At 43.2% G+C, this 12,877-nt stretch overlaps 1 protein-coding gene across 7 annotated transcripts in view; it reads right to left on the bottom strand.

Moving 5' to 3' along the window:
- The window catches only part of RNF112 (ring finger protein 112), a 196,990-nt gene that overhangs the window by 100,314 nt on the left and 83,799 nt on the right, over positions 1–12,877 (bottom strand). For all 7 annotated transcript variants that reach the window (XM_030210178.1, XM_030210177.1, XM_030210176.1 and 4 more), the window contains 2 exons: positions 4,316–4,531; positions 4,003–4,125 (listed from right to left, as the gene is read on the bottom strand). In XM_030210178.1, coding sequence (XP_030066038.1) covers positions 4,003–4,125; positions 4,316–4,531 — 339 coding nt within the window. The remainder of the gene's footprint in view (positions 1–4,002; positions 4,126–4,315; positions 4,532–12,877) is intronic.

Genomic DNA, 12,877 nt, shown 5'->3' with positions numbered 1-12,877 from the left:
ACTTTGGTTAATGTCACTGGAAATTTCCTTTAAGTCTTGTTTAAATGGGATGTAGATCGTTACGTCATCAGCGTATATGTATGGGTTGAGGTTTTGGTTTGATAGTAGTTTGGCCAAGGGTATCATCATTAGGTTGAATAAGGTCGGTGAAAGGGGGGATCCCTGTGGAACTCCGCATTCAGGTGTCCATGTGGCTGATGTAATCGAGTTTGAAGTCACTTGATATAAGCGTGTGGTTAGGAACGCCTTGAACCAATTGAGAACGTTGCCTCCAATACCGAAGTATTCAAGGATGTGTAGTAGAATTCCATGATCAACCATGTCAAAGGCGCTAGACATGTCGAATTGTAGAAGTAGTATGTTTTTGCCGGTTGCTATCATTTGTTTGAATTTAGTCATGAGCGTAACTAGTACTGTTTCAGTACTGTGGTTAGAAAGAAATCCTGGCTGGGAGTGATGTAGTATTGAGAACTTGTCTAAATAGTTTGTGAGTTGTTTGGTCACCATCCCTTCTGTTATTTTGGTTATTAAGGGAATGGATGCTACTGGCCTATAGTTGGTTAGCTCACTCGCATTTTTCTTTGCATCTTTGGGTATGGGGGTGAGTAGAATGTTTCCTTTCTCCTTCGGGAAGAGTCTGTTTTGTAGCATAAAGTTCATGTGTTTCGTTAGGTCTGTTATAAATTGTTGAGGCGCCAATGTCATAAAGTTTTTTGGGCATATGCCTAGTTTGCAATGAGATTTGGCGAATGTTTTAAGCGTTTGGGAGATGAGATCCTCCGATAGTATCTCGAATTTGGTCCAAGTTCTATCTGCTGGGTATACTCCAGGGTCTCGGTCTAGACAGTCTAAGAGTACAGCGTATTCAATGGGGCTGACAGGTATTTTGAGTTGCAGTTGTACGATTTTCTCCTTGAAGTACTTCGCGAGGTTGTCGGCTCCTGGTGTGTCTTTACTGTTGTTTGTGACTGGTGTGGTGTCTAGTAGTTTATTCACGAGTTGGAAGAGTTTATGTGTGTCCTTGTAGTTTGGTCCAGTTTCAGTTTTGTAATATAGTCTTTTGGTTTGTCTTATGGTATATTTATATTTTCTTCGAAGTTGTTTCCAAGCGTTAAGTGTGGGGCCATCTTTCTTTTTATTCCACGCACGTTCTAATCTTCTAACTTGTGTTTTGAGTTTTTATGTGTGTGCGTGGGGATGAGACTGCATGGAGAGTGACTGGGTATGGTGTTTTGAGGGGTGGATTGGTGGGTGTTTGACTGGATGCTGTGTAATTTATGAGTGACTGTAGGAAGTCTACAAGTGTGTAGGTGGGATTGGTGTATGCATGTGGTGTATGTGGACAAGTATATTATGGAGTGGAATTGGGGTGTATGCTCCCTTCCCCTTTCTTTCTTTTCCCTCCATCCTGTCTCAACTTTTTTACCCTTTCTTTTCCTTACATCTCCTTTCTTGCCCTCACCCACCATCCTAAGAATCATAACCCCCAGCACCTAGATTCAGCCACTCATTCACTCTCAACCCAGGCTCAAACACTCATCTTCTCCTCCCCAGCTAAATTTGTGTTTTAAATTGGGTGGCTGTCGGAAGAACAGCACTGGTGGGGCTGGAAATATTTTTTTCAGTAGTTCATTCTCCTGGAATAGTGGCTGTAGATCTTTTATGATTCTTCTCAATTTTTCTAGCTGTGGATTGTATGTCACTACAAGGGGGATTCTCTGTGGCTTTCTTTTCCTTGTACTGCCAATAGGTTTTCCCTGGTTATTTTAAGGGAAGAGGCAATATTCTTGGAGATTATTTGGGGGTTGTAATCTTTTCGGTGCTCCTCTTCTTGTGTTCTTCTGTAGTTCTTGAAAATTGCCTCTTTTGCCTTTATTTTATCAGCCACTTGTTTGGAGAACCATATAGGTTTCCTTTTTTTCTTGCTTTTCTTTACTTTCCTAATATAAAGATCTGCAGCCTTATTAATAGCTGCTTTCAGCTTGGACCACTGCCCTTCCACTTCTCCTATGTCTACCCATCCCATCAGCTCTTTCTTTAGGTACTCTGCCTTTTTACTAAAGTCAGGATGCTTGGAATCTAGTACTTTGAGTCTTGTATGTCCACAGCCCACTTTAGCTCTTATGCCAAACCATTTTGTACAGTGATCACTATTGCCTAGGTGGGAGTAATTACATGTGATGTAATTACTCACATCTCTCTCCTAGATATGGACTTTAAATTTGACTTATGGTTATTTTCATTGTTTTCTGTTTTATTTGAATTATTGCTTTTGGATTTCAACTTTTTCTTTTTTGTATTTCTTATATAAATACTTATTGCAAATTCTAATGTAAAAAAACAAAAATAATCACTATTACCTAGGTGGGCACCCATCAGGACATTAGAAACACGTTCCCCATTTGTGAGCACCAGATCCAGCATTACCCCTTTCCTCATGAGTTCCATTAACATTTTTCTGAGCAGAGCACTTTGGCCAGAATCCATGATCTCTCTGCTTCTTTCTGATTCTGCAGCTGGGACATTCGAATCCACACTAGGCAAGCTGAAATCTCCCAGCAATAGCATCTCCCCTTCCAATCCCAGCTTATGGATATCATCTAAGAGATCTTTGTCCAGTTCCTGTTTGTGCCAGAGGTCTGTAGATGACTGTAGATACTGGTTCCGTCTTATTTTCCAGGACAATCCATATCACTTCCTCCCTTCCCTAAGTTCCCTGCATTTCAGTCGCTTTAATATTGTCGGATAGGTTGGAGTGGGTTTGACAGCAACGCCAGTAGTTGGAGCACAAGGACAGAGCCAGGCGGCCTTCTACGGTCTATGTCCCAGAAACATCAAAGACAGACCATGGTCAAGTATATAATATGTTCATTGTTGATTTAATTATGAATTGTTAATGAATGTGACTGTTGGGCTGATTGAATAGACTGTTCAGGTCTTTATCTGCTCTCACTTACTATGTTATGTTACTATGCTTCCACATAAAGTGCCACTCCTCCACCCCTTCGGCCTGCCTTATCCCTCCTAAAAAGATTATAGCCTGGTACAGTTGTGCCCCATTCATGGGAGTTGTTGAACCATGTCTCTGTGATAGCAACAATATCTAAGTCTGATTCAAACATCAGGGCTTGCAAATATTGAACCTTTTAACTTAAACTGAGCATCTGTGCTCATTGCTTTCCATTTGAACAAGTTGCTTAGGTTTTTTAAATATTAAGTTTATCAGCCCCTCTGTTGTCACGCTTTTGCTGGGGGTGACTTCCTGAATGTAATTGTCACCTCCACTCCCTAGTTTAAACGCCAAGAAAAGCACTGTCTGAATTTCTCCCCAAGGATCCTGTTTCCTGGCAAAGAAAGATGTAGCCCATCATTATAGTAGAGCCTTTTTGTTTTTCCATATATTGCCCCATCCTCCTATGCATCTAACACCTTCTTGCTGACACAGTGCAGCTAAAACAGATGCTGTTCGAACCTCACAGGGTTCTGTACGGGAGCCCCGAATTTAAAGTGCAGCTTTCAATTATATTTCCCAGCCAGTGTAGTGCAGGAGGAGATGCTCTGTGGCTCGGTGCTGCAGGTGCCAGCATCAGAGACATGGACCTAAGACACCAGCTCGGAGATGCTAGTTCTGGTTAGGATTGTAATAGGGTGGCAAAGCAAATTTTTGGGGTGACATTTGCCATAGCAATTCCTATGCCTACCATACAGCCTCTTCTCCCTCTGACCCCCTGCCGTGCAGCACTTCCTTTTTGTCTCTCCCCCCACCCCCCACTAAATATCCTTCCCTGCCATCAATGACAGTTTTCAGCTGAGGGATTAACCAAAAAGTACAAGCTTATCCTGTTCTGATTACTTCCCTTGTTTTATGCATAGTGAGACCAATGAAGACAATATGGACTCTGCTTTCATTAATTGTGGGACAGCAAGTTCCTTTACATAGGACTATAATGTTGCTAAGTGGAGGAGGCCTGATGTGGAAATTTGCACTTTTTCCCACCTTACCTTCTCATCATCTTGGCTTATAAGAAAAGGAGTGCTCCAGATCCACATACCCCCAGTGGCAGAGGCCTGTGCAGGCCACTCCAAGACCTTCTGGATCCCTACTTGAATACAAGCATCTTGTTCCTGTGTAGAAAATACAGTAAGCAATGCTGGTTTATTCACCTCTTACTCCTTTGTCTCTCTCCCTCAACCTCTCCTACCTCTTTCTAATCCATTTTTCTCTCCATCTCATCTCTCAGTAATTTGAATCTTTGCCTTTTCTACCTCCTCACCCTCTCCCTTCCAATACCTCTTCCTCTTACCCTCCTCTTACCATTCTATGTAACCTCCTTAGCAGGTAGTTCAGTAGAAATGTTTTGCCTTTGCATTGCTCTCCAGCAATGGAGATGAGACAGACAGGGTAGCTCTTCATTTCTTCCCTCCTCAAGCATTTTTGTATTGCTTCCTCAAACACCTCTAACCTCCCGTCTTCATCAACTGCCACGAGCTGCAGTGGCTCTCTATGGCCGTTCAATGTACCGACCCTAACCTGCAACAGGGAAGAAGGACAGAGTCAGTTCATAAAATTTTGAATATCAGCTAAAGGCATCTTAGCAGGACTGTCCCACACTGTGGCTCTAGCAGTAATTCACTTCAGAAATCAAACTCAGGATAACCTCACCCAACTATAGGTTACAAACTGAAAAGATATTATTAAGAAAAATCATATTATTAAGAAAAATTATTTACTTAAAACACACAGGTTACACCTTAATGCACGTGTAAATGTTAGTTTCTTATTTACAGAATTATCCCTGTAATGTCTGCACCTTCAATCTAGGTGCAATTTTTGCATGAGTTGTGCTAATATAACACTTAGGAACCAATGTGTGTGCATTTTTATTTTAACAGACTATAAAAAATAGGTACCTTCTTCACTTCCAACTAAAGCACTCTTTTAAATTATACAATTTAGCACTGATCTGTAACCAGATCCTGGAAAAAGCACAGATTTCAGTGCAATTTTATTTTAACTTGCCTATTCAAACTGAAAACAGGGTACACTTTTGAGAATATATTTTGAAACTGAAAGTTGTGTTTGGTCGTGAGCCCTTGGACCTAGGCCGAGGCCTAGGGCAGATTGAGCCAAAGCTAGTACAGAGACAAAAGGCTACGAAGCCCAGTACACTCAGGGAGACCAGAGAGCCCCACCAGAAATGAAAGACAGAACACTCATACGGGCTGCAAGGCCAGACTGGAACCCACATGTAACAGAGTCCAAACGTACAGGCCACAAGGCCGAACTGGAACCCAAACAAACAAGAAAGAAGGGGAAAACCAACAGAGCAAAGTCCCTGAAGGGAATACTAACTAGGCCGCACACACTGTGCAAAACACAGTCACCAACAAAAGGTCACAAGACCAAACACACAGGTACTAGAACCCACAGCTTAAACTGAAGAGCAGCCCAAACAGGATTCAAACAACAGATACAGCAAGTAAAGGGTTAAAGGGAAACCACAAAGAGAGGCAGCTCAGGGCTGTGCCACACAGCTTAATGGAAGAGCAGCCCAAACAGGATTCAAACAACAGATTAAGCAAGTAAAAGGTTAAAGAGAAACCACACAAAGAAACATCTCACAGCTGAGCTGAGCTCTCACAGACTCAAACAGCAAACACAGAAAGTAAAGGGTTGAAGGCAAACCACACAAAGAAACAACTCACAGCTGAGCTACAGCACAAGCAGAGGAAGGAGCAAGCTCCCACAGACTCAAACAGCAAATACAGGAAGTAAAGGGTTAAAGACTAATCACACATTTTGCCACATGCACAGACAACAGAGAATCACAAGGTAAGCTCACAGCTGAGGGAATTAATGCTAGAGCGTCCTATGCAAGCAGACTGAGATAGGTTTAAATAGGGTCTGGCATCTGACATCATCTGCCTCAGATGTCAGACCAATCCCTGACATAGCCAATCAGGACCAAAACCCGGCTGCTACCATGCTTGTCCCAGTAGGATCATAACACTGATTTTGCATGTACTCATGAGGCACAGGTACTGTTCCAAGAGTTTTAGGGGGGATTCCTCAGACAGTGTTATGGCCTTAATGCACCTTAATGAGCGTTAAGGTAAATCAGAGTGTGCTAAATGCTAAAAGCCCATAGATCTAGAATGGGCTATTATCATTTAGCGTATGCTAATTCCTTTAACATGTGTTAAGTCCATAACACTGCTTGATGAATTCCCCCCTAAGTAGCCATATAAATTCTGGAAGAAACTTCTTTGCAGACTGTGTTACTTTACACTGGAACAAGATAAGAATGATCTAAAGATGAATGAGCTTGTAGGTTTCAAGTTTATTCAGGATTTTCTATTTCCACCCCCCCCCCCCCCCCCCCAAAAAAAAAAAAAAAAAAAAAAACAGACAAACCATCTGAGTAACCTACAGGCTAAAAAAACAGGATTTGTACGATCTTGTGAAATGCTGCCATTCAGATATTAGGGATGTAAATAGACAAGATACTGTTTTGTTTGCTTTTTCTGTTTCTTTTTGCATATTTCATGTTTCACCACATACTAAAACAAAAATGAAATGAAATAAAATTTTGTTGTATTTTGTTATTTCAGATTAGGACAAACATGCCAAGTCACATGCATTTAGGCACCTTCTCTAGCTCACATGCCTAAATGAGTGCATCACACGCATTTGGTCTGCTTCCTGCCTCATTTGTTCTGCTCCTTGCCCCCGCAGTTACACTCAGCTTTTATTCCCCTGGTATCTCTTACTCTCCACCCCCCTTGCCCCCCCCCCCCCACCCCACCGGTTATGCTCTTCTTTTTATTCCCCTAGTAAGTCTCCAAACACACACACACAAACACCCCCCCCCCCCGGTAAGCCTTATTTGTCTGATTGGCAGCGCCAAGGACACTTCTTCCAATCGGGCGCAAGCCTCCTCCCCTCTGCTGTGGCTGGCCTGCCAGAAAGAGGAGGAAGTTGTGTCAGAGAGAGAAGAGGCTAACAGTGCGCCAGTGACCAGTGGTGGTGGGGGGGGGGCTTGGAAAATCACCCAAATGCTGGCCACTGGGTGGAGGGAGACAGCAAGAGATGCTGGCCACTGGGGTGGAGGGAGGGAGCAGGAAGAGAGAGTAAGAGATGCTGGCCCCTGAGGGTGGAGAGACAGGAGAAAAAGAAGAAAGATGCTGGCCCCTGAGGGAGCAGGACAATAAAGAAGGAAAATAGATGCTGGTTCCTGAAGGAGGTAGAGGTGGGGGATGGGGACAGGAGAGAGGGAAGAAAGATGGAAACATGCTGGCCCCAGAGGTAGAGGTGGGGGTGGGTGGTGAGAGGAAAGGGAAGAATGAGGGGAGAAGCTGAACATGGGAAGGGATAAGGACAAAGAAAGGTAATTCTGGGAATGAGGGGAGCAGAGAGAGATATGGACACAGAGGAGAGATAGTGATCAGGGCAAGAATAAAGACACAGAGAAGGGAGATGCTCAACACAACAGAATTAGAATTAAGAGAACATAAGAAAAGCCATACTGGGTCAGACCAATGGTCCATCCAGCCCAGTATTCTGCTTCCAGCAGTAGCCAATGCAGGTCATAAGTATCTGGCAGAAACAATTATTAGCACCATTCCACACTACCAATCCCAGGGCAAGCAATGGCTTCCTCATGTCCATCTCAATAACAGGCTATGCACTTTTCCTCAAGGGAATTTGTCCAAACCTTTTTACCCGCCGTTACCATATCGTCTGGCAACGAGTTCCAGAGCTTAACTATTCTTTGAGTGCAAAAATATTCCTCCTATTTATTTTAAAATTATTCCCATGCAATTTCATTGCGTGTCCCTGGTCCTTGTACTTTTTGAATGAGAGAAAAACCGATTCATCTCCACCCGTTTCCAAGCTGAACAGCCCTAACCTCTTTAGCTTTTTCTCATACGGAAGCAGTTTCCATCCCCTTATCAGAAACCAGACATCACAGGTAGAAAAAGTAATTTTATTTTCTATTTATTGATTAGAATATATCAGTTAGTGGAATACATATATACATGCTAGAGCTGGTTTAAGCAGAGTCCACAAGGGAAGCAGAGGATGCCCTCCATGGGAAACAACGGAAAACCAAAAAGGAGGAGAGGATGACACATGGCTCGCAAGATGGGAGAATTCACATCTAAAGTCTTATTTGGCACCAAAATGAAGACCTGATAGGGTGCCTGCCTCCACTCATTCAGGTGCACACTGTCAAGCTCATTTCAAAGCACTTAGCCTCCCAAAGTTCCATGAAACCTATGGAACTTAGGCCTCCCAAAGTGCTTTGAAAATATGCCTCTATGTCTGATTAGCCTGGTAGTTTGTAAGCTCAATAACATAGGTACCACTCCAACATCAGTGACTACACAGAGTCCTGTGACCCCCCTGAAGCAGGACGGTTTCTCCTCCAACCGAAACACAGGCCCGTGTTGGGTCTTCATTTTGGTGCATAATAAAGACATTAGATGTGAATTCTCCCATCGTGTGAAGCCATGTCTCACCCTCTACTTCTCCTTTTTGTTGTTACCAGAGCTGGTTTAAGAAATGGCTGGGGCCTATGAGAAAAACCTCACTCCACTGGCCTTCAATTTCCAGCATTGTGGGGGTAAATCTCTAGCACTGGTATGGGCCACCTTTGGCATCTCTGGATTAGGAACATAAGAACATAAGTGTACATAAGAACATCAAACCCAGTATCCTGTTTCCAACAGTGGCCAATCCAGTACAGTACATTTTATGCTGTTTATCCTAGAAATAAGTAGTGGATTTTCCCAATCTTAATAATGGCTTAAGGACTTTTCTTTTAGGATGTATCCAAACCTTTTTTAACATTGCTAAATTAACTGCTTTTACTACATTCTCTGGCAAAAAATTCCAGAGTTTAATTACATATTGAGTGAAAAAAATATTTTCTTGGATTTGTTTTAAATTTACTACGTTGTAGCTTCATTGCGTGCCCTCTATTCCTAATATTTTTGGAAAGAGTAAACAAGCAATTCACATCTACCTGTTCCACTCCACTCATTATTTTATAGACCCCTATCATATCTCCCCCTCAGCTGTCTATTCTCCAAGCCGAAGAGCCCTAGTCGTTTTAGCCTTTCCTCTTAGGGAAGTCACCCCATCCCCTTATCATTTTTGTCGCCTTTCTCTGTACCTTTTCTAATTCCACTATAATTCTTTTGAGATGCGGTGACCAGAATTGCGCATAATATTTGAGGTGCAGTCACACCATGGAACGGTACAAAGTGTCATGGTTGTCATCGCCGAAATCGGTGCCTTGCTCGTCTGTGCTCTGTTCCTCCTTCTTAACCTACTAAAATTACCTGCAGTTCCAGTCAGTGACCTGTGGGGTCACTGTAGAGTGGTGGAGGCCAAGCTGGTGATGTCTTCAGTACTGAGCACTTCCGAGTGTGCTCAGTGTTCTGGCCAGGGGCATAGCCAGACCTTGCCAGGAGGGGGGGCCAGAGCCCGAGGTGGGTGGGGCACTGTCAAGCCGCCTCCCCCCTCCGGCGACCCCCCTTCCCCCGCTCGATTGCGCCGACACTCTTAAACCCCCCTCCCGCTACCAACCCTCCCCTGCCATCACCGCCCACCTTGCTTGCTGGCGGGAATGCCCAAATCCCGCCAGCCAAGAGTGTTCTTCAGCGCCGGAGTTAGTAGACTCCGGCGCCTTCATTCAAGGAAGTTTGTCTGAAGGATCAGCTGGTTTTGACGCATTTACGTCCTGCACGGGGCTACATGCACGGTGCAGGACGTAAGGCGTCAAAACCAGCTGATCCTTCAGACGAAACTTCCTTGAATGAAGGCGCCGGAGTCTACTAACTCCGGCGCTGAAGAACACTCTTGGCTGGCGGGGTTTGGGCATTCCTGCCAGCAAACAAGGTAAATCATGCGGTAGCGGGGCGGGCGGCGATAGCGGGGGAGGGTTGGTGGCGGGAGGCGGGGTCGTCGGCAGGGGGCCAGGGGCGAATCTGCGGGAGCCCAGGCCCCCCTCAGGCCCCACGTAGCTACGCCATTGGTTCTGGCAATTATCCTTGATTAGGCCCAGGCCTACCTGGGCTCTGCAAGTCCCAACTTCTGTTTCTTTGAGAGGTTGTAGGATGAAGCTTTGCCCACAGCTTTTCCTTCATGCTGTGTTCCTTCCAAGCCAGGTAGCCCTGAGAGGTAAAGCTTTGCTACAACTTTCTCCTTATGCTGTGTTCCAGTGGAGGTCTGCCTTCAAGCCTGGTAGTCCTGAGAGGTAAAGCTTTGCTACAGCTTTCACCTAATGCTGTGTTCCTGTGAAGCCTGCTTTCAAGCTTGGTAGTATTGAGGAGTAAAAATTTGCCTTCGGCTTTCACCTAATGCTGTGTAGGGCTGTTGAGTCTTCTGTCTTGGAAGCATCGGCTCAGGTTTGGCTTCTTCACCTTGCTTGCCTTGGGAGTGTCAGCTGGGGCTTTGTTGCTTTATCTTGCTTGCCTTGGGAGCATTTGGCTTGGGCTCCTCAGTGACTGTTTACTTGTCTTAGGTGACATCCCTAGTCTTCTGAGAGCGAAGTGACCCACTCTGGCCTCTACCTACGGTGCAGGTCCTTAAAAGACTTTCTTTCTTTTCCCTTTGTTTTGCTTCTGCTCCACTCTGATTTTGAGGAAGCTTGCTGCAGTTGTTCAGCGGATCATCTGAGTGTACTGACAGAATGAACCCATTTTGTTAACCACTAGTGTTACCTCTGTCAGACAAGTATTGCCTGTTTGTCTTTGTCCTGCTAGGATGGGCCCTTTGCCTAGTCTATTGTGGTCTACTGTATGCCATATGTTTGCATTGCTTTGCTAATATTGAGATGTGCAGCTAGGCTGCTTGTGTTTGTTTGTTTTTCTTTAAATTTTACAATAACTTCAAGATACATCTTGATTCAGAAAAGATAATTTCCAAAAATTAGGAAACTTAGCATCACAATTTACATCCTACATTGTTATCTATATGTCAATAAGGAAATCAAGATTAATATTTCAATTTTACAATATAGAGCGTAAAAATTTCTACATTTAGCCATCTATAGTCCACTACAATTGAGGCCTGTCTCAACATTTAATTATAATAAACATTATAATTGAAAATATTTATCTTGAAATAGGGACAGGAGAGGAAGTTCCAGGAGTTTCTAATTACTTCACGTTGTTGATATTATTATTGGTCTTGACTGGACTGAGGGCAACAAGGCTATTTTAGAGTCCAAAAAAGAATTAAGTTGTATTGGGTCAAAGAAAACATATTTAATAGCATTCAATTTTAACACACATTTACATGGAAAATTTAACCAGTAAAGTGCGCCTAGTTGAGAAGCCTTAGAGCGTAACTTAAGAAATTCTTTATGCCTTCTTTGGGTTGCCTTAGAAACATCCGGAAACATTATCTTATAGTTCATAAAAAGATGATCTCGACGAGGAAAAAACTGTTTAAGGATCCAATCCCTGTCCGGTTGTAGCACAAAGGAAACAATTAAAGTCATTGGTACCAAACCTAAATTATCATCTTCCAACGTTTGTGTTAAGTTCAAATCCAAAACATCAAAGGATGTTTCAGGTCTTTGACCTTCCACTTGTACTTGTTCTCTTTTCTTATAAGGTAATAAATAATAAATTTTTGATATTGGGGGGTATGCTTTTTCTGGTATTTCCAAAACTTCAGTCATATATTTTTTGAAAGTTATTGCAGGTGCAATCATGGGTTGCTTTGGGAAATTTATCAATCTTAGCGTATTAGCTCGCTGAGCATTTTCCAAATTTTCTATCTTATTCTGGAAATATGAATTTTCTTTTATCAGGTTAGCTTGAATTTGTTGAATAGTTTGTGTTTCCTTTGAGTTTATTTATTTATTTACTGCATTTGTATCCCACATTTTCCCACCTATTTGCGGGCTCAGTGTGGCTTACAATAAGATATGAATAATAGAAATACATTGGTTACAACTAGGTTATGGATTACATTGAACAGGGTTGTGCGAGACATTCGAATATCATTGGGAATATAACAATGGGACATCAACTTAGAAACATTGGAAAGAGACAATGGGAAAAAACATTCATTGTTGGACACCAAGACATTTGGTGTATATAGTTCTGTGAATAATATATGATTGACTGGATAGCGGGATGAGGGATAAGAAGTGGATGTGCTTTGCATTGGTGAACAGTGAGTGTGGTCTCTATGTGTTTTGGCTCTTTCCGTAGGTTTGTTCAAACAGGTGAGTCTTCAGTAGTTTACGGAAGGAGGCTTGTTCGTTAATCATTCTTAGGTTGCGCGGTAGTGTATTCCAAGATTGCGTGCTCTTGTAGGAGAAGGTTGACGCGTGTAGCGTCTTGTATTTCAGGCCCTTGCAGGTTGGGTAGTGGAGGTTGAGGTGAGTTCGGGATGATCTTTTAGCGTTTCTGAGTGGTAGGTCTATTAAATCAGACATGTACGCTGGGGCTTCGCCGTAAATGATCTTATGGACTAATGTGCAGACTTTAAAAGTAACGCGGTCATTGAGTGGAAGCCAATGTAGTTTCTCTCGTAGTGGTTTTGCTCTTTCGTATCTAGGTTTTCCGAAGATGAGCCTGGCTGCTGTGTTCTGGGCTGTCTGAAGTTTCCTCAGTATTTGCTCTTTGCATCCTGCGTATAATGAGTTGCAGTAATCCAGGTGGCTAAGGACGAAGGATTGAACTAGGCTGCGGAAGACGAATCTTGGGAAGAATGGTCTTAGCCTTTTCAACTTCCACATGCAGAAGAACATCTTCTTGGTTATGTTGTTTGCGTGGGTTTCGAGTGTTAGGTGGCGGTCGATAGTCACTCCAAGGATTTTTAGCGTTTCTGAGATAGGGAGTTTAAGGTTTG

The sequence above is a fragment of the Microcaecilia unicolor genome, chromosome 7, assembly GCF_901765095.1.
Source record: "Microcaecilia unicolor chromosome 7, aMicUni1.1, whole genome shotgun sequence".
NCBI classification, from domain to species: Eukaryota; Metazoa; Chordata; class Amphibia; order Gymnophiona; family Siphonopidae; genus Microcaecilia; species Microcaecilia unicolor.
The sequence above is the reverse complement of the archived record's forward strand: the minus strand, read 5'-3'. Positions and strand labels throughout refer to the sequence as shown.